At 39.3% G+C, this 7,881-nt stretch overlaps 1 protein-coding gene across 1 annotated transcript in view; it reads right to left on the bottom strand.

Moving 5' to 3' along the window:
• LOC137655751 (protein limb expression 1 homolog) overlaps window positions 1-7,881 on the bottom strand; it is a 547,460-nt gene that overhangs the window by 586 nt on the left and 538,993 nt on the right. The window contains 1 exon segment of the mRNA XM_068389823.1: window positions 1-748. This exon segment is cut by the window's left edge and continues 586 nt beyond it. Within this exon segment, the coding sequence (XP_068245924.1) occupies window positions 308-748 (441 nt within the window). The 3' untranslated portion in view covers window positions 1-307.

Below are 7,881 nucleotides of genomic sequence, written 5' to 3'. Positions count from 1 at the left end.
ACAGTACTTGGCTTTATGAAACAACATAGAAGTTTCCCAGGGGCATATATTTTAATGTGGAGCTCACCGTCATACCCCACAAAGCTTAACATTATATAATTACATAATAAAATTCTTTGGAATTATTATTTACATTATATACAACACTCATTGATACAACACAAAATCTTTACAACAATAAAAGTAAATTAGCTTTGATTTTGCAGAGATGAAAGCATTAACCTCTACACCTTGGTGCTAATATCACTGTGGAACCCTTGCCTGCCTCTGCTAAAAACACACACACACATTATTACTTCTATTATTATTATGGATCAAGTGGCGAGGGTGACAACTGTGAACATGCTAGCATCATTATGTCCTTTTTCTCCTTGGGAAAACGAAGTTCACGACCAGCTAAACGAGCAGCTTCTAATTCACGCTCACTCTGACTGAGTTCTCGGGCAATCACACCAGGATTTTCTTGTTCACGAGCAATCCAATCAAGGGCCATCTGAGAGCGCATATCATCATCAAGAGCACGGTGGGAGTAATGAGCCACTACTTCCTGTCTGGAACACTGCCTCTCTCGCATGGCCTTCAAGGAACCATTCCAATGCAAAAGCTGGAAAACAGTCATAAGTTCTTGGAACTCGAGCATTGTCCGCCCTTTGTTAGTTTCCAACATGAATCGAAAAGCTCCAATTCCAGTACTTGGATTGTCAGCTTCATCAGGATCCCCTTGGGGAAGAGCCAAGTCAGCTACATGCTGTAAAAGAAAAAACACCAAATCAAGCTCTAATTCCTTTGACATAAATCTTCATACAAGAAATTTTTTTTAATAATGCTATTTCTTTACAAGAACAAGCCAAAAGACCACTGACGTGACAAATTTGCTAAAATTATAATAGTACCCATATGTAAAAACAGTGCAAAGCAAGGGAGTAAATTAAATATATAACATTGAATACAGATAGAACTATGAATAGTTGATATAATAATATACTGTACACAAGAGTGTTTTGAGATAGCACTAGTCTCTCATTTACAAACAAAAACAATTTTTTTTTCATTTCAATTTCTGCCTTTACAGCTTTTGATGGGCAAAGACCTTTCTCAAACTTGGAGAATCCCTAAACTCACTTGCAAAAAGAACTTGCCCTTAAGCTCAACTTCTGGATCAAAGGTACCTAATTAACACGAAGAGGATGATCAACAAAATGTAGAAGCTTAAAAAATTGGTGCCCCATAGAGTTTGTATTCATTGAACATTGAACAAAGATGTGCCTCCCCACAAAATTAATATACAGTTTCACTTATAAACTGTATAATCATATATTTATTTCACCACTGTCCTTCTTCATTAACTTAACAAGTTACCTACATTTCAGATATACAGTATTTATTCAATTTAGTACTCGTGTAATATTTCTCTCTTGAACTGGACAGAGTCAGGAGGAAGTACTACAGCCAAATCACTTACGAGGTTAACTACCCCAGTGAATAATAATACTAGAAAAAGTGACTACCATTCCTGCCAGTTAGTTGTAAGGATGGTTCTCAGCTATTATTAATTTTAGTCATTTTGTGACTCTTGCACTTGAAGATGCATTGTGGTCTAAGGCTTATGATCACTAGACGCACTCTTATTACCATTCACTATATGCTAAATGGGAAAATCCCTTCAGAAAGGTTATGAATAACTTTTTTTTTTAGAGGAGGATACTAGTTCTGCCCCCTGTGGCCGCGGGGGCATAAAAACAATTAGAATAGCGGCAACGTTATCCCTGCGTGTCGTAAGAGGCGACTAAAAGGGACGGGACGAGGGGGCTGGGAACCCCCTCTCCTGTATAAAAATCCTACGAGGCATCAACAGAGAGATGGAGCTGGGGGAGAGTGACTGCTCCCCGCACTCTAGTTTTGGGGTGTCTGAATGTGCGTGGATGTAGTACGATAGAGAGTAAAAGATGTGAGATTGGAAGTATGTTTAGAAGTAGAAGGATGGACGTATTGGCCTTGTGTGAGACAAAGATGAAAGGAAAGGGTGAAGTGATGTTTGGTGAAATGTCTGGTAGAGTGTCTGGGATTGAAAGGGGAAGAGCGAGAGAGGGTGTGGCTTTATTGCTGAGTGAATGGATGACAGGTAAAGTAGTGGAATGGAAGGAGATATCATCTAGGTTAATGTGGGTAAGGGTTAGGTTGGGTAGGGAATGTTGGGCGTTTGTCAGTGCGTATGGGCCAGGTAGTGAGAAAAGTGAAGAAGAGCGGAATGAGTTCTGGAATGAATTAACTAGGTGTGTAGAAGGACTGGGTAGAAGGAATTATGTAGTTGTCATGGGTGACTTAAATGCTAGAGTGGGCGCTGGAGAGGTAGAAGGTGTCATTGGGAAGTATGGCGTACCAGGTGAAAATGAGAGTGGTGAGAGACTGGTAGATATGTGTGTTGAACAAGAGATGGTAATAAGTGCTAGCTTTTTTAAAAAGAAACATAAAAATAAGTATACATGGGTAAGAGTGGCAAATGGAAGAGTAGTAGAAAGGGCATTAATGGAATATGTGTTGATAACTAAAAGAATGTTTGGAAGATTGAAACACGTGCACGTGTTTAGGGGTATGGCTAATGGTATGTCTGATCATTTTTTGGTGGAAGGAAAATTAGTTGTAGCAAAAGAGTGGGGGAATAGAGTAGGTGGATGTAAAAGGGAGCTAGTGAGGGTTGAAGAGCTAATAAAACCGGGGGTAAAAAGTAAATATCAGGAAAGGTTGAAAATGGCATATGACGAGGTGAGAGTAAGAGAAACTGGTAATTTAGAGGAGGAGTGGAAGTTAGTAAAAGAAAAGTTTGTTGGGATTGCAAGTGATGTATGTGGCAAGAAGGTTGTTGGAGGCAGCATGAGGAAGGGCAGTGAATGGTGGAATGAAGGAGTGAAGGTAAAAGTGGAAGAGAAAAAGAGGGCTTTTGAAGAATGGCTGCAGAGTAATAGTATAGAGAAGTATGAAAAATATAGAGAGAAAAATGTGGAAGTAAAGCGCAAGGTACGTGAGGCAAAGAGGGCAGCTGACCTGAGGTGGGGTCAGGGATTGGGTCAGTCATATGAAGAGAATAAGAAGAAGTTTTGGAAAGAAGTGAAGAGAGTAAGGAAGGCTGGCGCAAGAATTGAAGAGACAGTGAAAGATGGAAATGGAAGGTTGTTAAAAGGAAAGGAGTTAAGAAAAAAGTGGGCGGAATTTTTGAAAGTTTACTGAATGTTGAGGATAATAGGGAGGCAGATATAGTTGCTGTTCCAGGTGTTGAGGTGCCAGTGATGGGAGATGAGAATGAGAGAGAGATTACAATAGAGGAAGTGAGGAGAGCACTAGATGAAACGAGAGTAGGAAAAGCATCTGGTATGGATGGTGTGAAAGGTGAGATGTTGAAGGAAGGGGGTGTGACTGTACTTGAATGGTTGGTGAGATTGTTTAATATGTGTTTTGTGTTGTCAATGGTACCAGTAGATTGGGTTTGTGCATGTATTGTACTACTATATAAGGGTAAGGGTGATGTGCATGAGTGTTGTAATTCAAGAGGTATTAGTTTGTTGAGTGTAGTTGGAAAAGTGTATGGTAGAGTAATGATTAATAGGATTAAGGATAAAACAGAGAATGCAATCTTGGAAGTACAGGGTGGTTTTAGAAGAGGTAGGGGTTGTATGAATCAGATTTTTACAGTTACGCAGATATGCGAGAAATATTTAGCAAAAGGTAAGGAGGTGTATGTTGCGTTTATGGATCTGGAGAAAGCATATGATAGAGTTGATAGGGAAGCAATGTGGAATGTGATGAGGTTATATGGAGTTGGTGGAAGGTTGTTGCAAGCAGTGAAAAGTTTCTACAAAGGTAGTAAAGCATGTGTTAGAATAGGAAATGAAGTGAGCGATTGGTTTCCGGTGAGTGGGGCTGAGACAGGGATGTGTGATGTCGCCGTGGTTGTTTAACTTGTATGTTGATGGAGTGGTGAGAGAGGTGAATGCTCGAGTGCTTGGACAAGGATTAAAACTGGTAGGCGAGAATGACCGTGAATGGGAGGTAAATCAGTTGTTGTTTGCAGATGATACTGTACTGGTAGCAGACACAGAAGAGAAGCTTGACCGACTAGTGACAGAATTTGGAAGGGTGTGTGAGAGAAGGAAGTTGAGAGTTAATGTGGGCAAGAGTAAGGTTATGAGATGTACGAGAAGGGAAGGTGGTGCAAGGTTGAATGTCATGTTGAATGGAGAGCTACTTGAAGAGGTGGATCAGTTTAAGTACTTGGGGTCTGTTGTTGCAGCAAATGGTGGAGTGGAAGCAGATGTACGTCAGAGAGTGAATGAAGGTTGCAAAGTGTTGGGGGCAGTTAAGGGAGTAGTAAAAAATGGAGGGTTGGGCATGAATGTAAAGAGAGTTCTACATGAGAAAGTGATTGTACCAACTGTGATGTATGGATCGGAGTTGTGGGGAATGAAAGTGATGGAGAGACAGAAATTGAATGTGTTTGAGATGAAGTGTCTAAGGAGTATGGCTTGTGTATCTCGAGTAGATAGGGTTAGGAACGAAGTGGTGAGGGAGAGAACGGGTGTAAGAAATGAGTTAGCGGCTAGAGTGGATATGAATGTGTTGAGGTGGTTTGGCCATGTTGAGAGAATGGAAAATGGCTGTCTGCTAAAGAAGGTGATGAATGCAAGAGTTGATGGGAGAAGTACAAGAGGAAGGCCAAGGTTTGGGTGGATGGATGGTGTGAAGAAAGCTCTGGGTGATAGGAGGATAGATGTGAGAGAGGCAAGAGAGCGTGCTAGAAATAGGAATGAATGGCAAGCGATTGTGACGCAGTTCCGGTAGGCCCTGGTGCTCCGGTGCCTTAGATAACCGCGGAGGTAGCAGCAGTAGGGGATTCAGCATTATGAAGCTTCATCTGTGGTGGATAATGTGGGAGGTTGGGCTGTGGCACCCAAGCAGTACCAGCTGAACTCGGTTGAGTCCCTGGTTAGGCTGGAGGAACGTAGAGAGTAGAGGTCCCCTTTTTTGTTTTGTTTCATTTGTTGATGTCGGCTACCCCCCAAAATTGGGGGATGTGCCTTTGGTATATGTATGTATGTACTAGTTCTGTTCCACTACTCCAAGAGCTAGCTGTAAGTATAATAAACATTCTTAACTATAATTAAATATACTGAAAATAATTTAAACAACTGAACAGCACCTGTATATGATGGAATAACAGTAGTAGTGTTAATTTCCCCTTAGCAAGCTGAAAATCCTGCTTAATTTCTCAGGGCAATCATCAACCCTGTCCTTTATGGTTTCCATCTCAACTTTAAAGGTTTAAAGGCCACTTATGAATGGCAGAGGCAGGGGACTGATCATACATCCATATGATTAGCACCCAAGCACCCTCTCCACCCATGCTAGAACCAGGGAGGGTAAGGCAATGGGTACTGAGGACTCAGCAGGTAGATATATAGGCTAACCCCCCCCCCAAAAAAAAAACATCCTTAGCTCACAAGGACGAGGTTGCAGACACTCAAAGAAACGTTCGAGTTTGACAGCACTAAATTTCCCATCTAGCAGAACGCCAGGCAAGGACGTTTCTGATAGACCACCACAACACAAATCAGGGTTGTAAAAACTCAAGGGTACAGCAAGGCTTTATTACTATATGATGAAACCCAGATTCCATTGTTTTTCTATATTGGTCTCTCCATCCTAAAAAAATTGATTTTCTCAACAACCATGTAGCAAAGGGTGATTAAACAAAACTTATGGCACCTGATAATAGTGTATTTTCTTGAAGGATCATAGACACCTCCAGAAAAGATCAATACTTCACACTTGGCAAAGTGTGACTCTCCCGACATCACATGTAAAGGCCAACTTCTGTTGTCCAGATTCATTAGCTATTGCATGGACGGGGAAATAAGACTTAACTTTCAACATTCTTTTAAGAAACCAAGCTCTCCAGAACAGTTACCACTTTTAGTTAACATCTAAGGACCCCAAATATGGCTTAATATTAAGTTATTTATTACTTTAATCTTTTCTTCCATGTTTTCACTGCATTTAACAAAATCAAACCTTTATTAATTGTGCCTCCTGAAAGGGCTAAGGAAGCCAAAGAAGGTCTCATCCATGGAAAGTCTTTGTAGTGTTTGGAGGTTTGTGAAAATCACTGGTAAATAGGATCCAGCTGTTTTCTATGCTTTTAGACTGTTCTCATATTTAGTATTAGATGATTGATATCCAAAGACAGTTCAGTGACTAGAACTATTTGATAGTCCTCGGTAATCTTTTTTTGCATAGCAGATATTTTGTGCACACCATAAACAGTTTCTTACTGATTGCTATGTAAACTGTCCTTCCCCAAGCACATCTAGTTCAGAACCTGGCAATGCATTACTAAAGATTTTTATGATCCATCCTGTTTAGAATAAAAGGCCAAGTAATTTATACTCAACAAAGCAACAGTGCAACACATTAGTTGTAATTACTCAAAGGATATATGAAGAATATTATTGGAGTATTATAATTTGAGACATGAAGAATAAATCATTGTGCATGGAACTATTTCTCAACTTGAATTCCCAAAATTCTACCTCATAAGGAAAAAAGGCTGGATATGAAGCCCACAAGGAAAAATTGTCATCAAATGACTTCACCATGTCAGGTACCTCTCCTAGGTCAATGGAGTGTCCTACAAAATCGTGGCTGTCATATATTAACTTTACATTCAATTTTCAGAGTTGGGCGTTTCAAGCACCTATGATATTGTTTGTGTTCATTAAGAATAATATTTGTCATTATTTGCCAAAATAAAATCTTTCAACTTTTGAGGAATATTGCATATAGTTCACCAAACCCACAGGCTCTTGTTTGCAACAGAGATTTGAAATTTGAAACTGTAAATAATGTCAGCTCTTTGAATTCCAAGATTCATGTTGTAGGCTGTTTGGATTGGTTCAGATTCAGAGTAATAGTCATATTAATTATATTTTACCCATTTAAAGTATTGCTTGATGTGAAATGTTGCTGTAATATCATAGCAGTAAAATTTTCAGTTGCAATTAATTTCTACAGACTGAGCAAAGGCCATAAATCAGTTGTTTTTAAAGGAATAATCTAAAGATTATTCTTCATAAACCATGTACCGGAAGAAAATCTGTTGTAAATACCATAGTGTCTTGTTGATTGGATGTATCATATACTTAATTACTTTTTACTATATTTTCAACCAATTTTACATACAGTGCTGCACTTTAGCTGTTAAATACATGCAGGCTAAGGAAGATTTTTCCATTTCTCCATTGCTATACTGTACAGGTATTTGAAACAATTTATAGAAATTAAGGGATGAATCATTTGAGAAATCATCCACATCACTCCATAACAAACAGAAATATTCATAAGGAATTTGTGACATTTAGTAAAATTAGCATAAGTACCTTACTTGATATAAAAGAATAGGGAAACAGGTAAGACAGACATGAGATAACAGTGAAAGAGAGACTTCTTATAAAGGGGTTTGGACAAAGGAAAAATATATTTTTGGGGAGGTGATGATTGGTCCTCAAATGACTTTCCTGTTAAAATCTATAACAGGGTATCCAAAAAGACTTAAAACACCCAAGAAATATTGTCTTACCTGTCCAAGGGCCGGTGTATCAATGTGCAAAGCACAGACTCAGTGTTTATAAGAGAGACCCATGGGTTCAGGCTCTTCTGAACCAGTCACAGTCCCTCCTGTACTAATATGTCTGACAACTGATAATGTATCAAACATGTCGTTACTGAAAACTAGTATTAATATGCGAGACCATACTAACGGGCTGCTTAGTTTGCACCCAGCCACAATCTATTCTATTCTGAGTAATACTCATATGTACCCTTTCCCTACAT

The sequence above is a fragment of the Palaemon carinicauda genome, chromosome 16 (genome assembly GCF_036898095.1).
Source record: "Palaemon carinicauda isolate YSFRI2023 chromosome 16, ASM3689809v2, whole genome shotgun sequence".
In the NCBI taxonomy this organism is placed as follows: domain Eukaryota; kingdom Metazoa; phylum Arthropoda; class Malacostraca; order Decapoda; family Palaemonidae; genus Palaemon; species Palaemon carinicauda.
The sequence above is the reverse complement of the archived record's forward strand: the minus strand, read 5'-3'. Positions and strand labels throughout refer to the sequence as shown.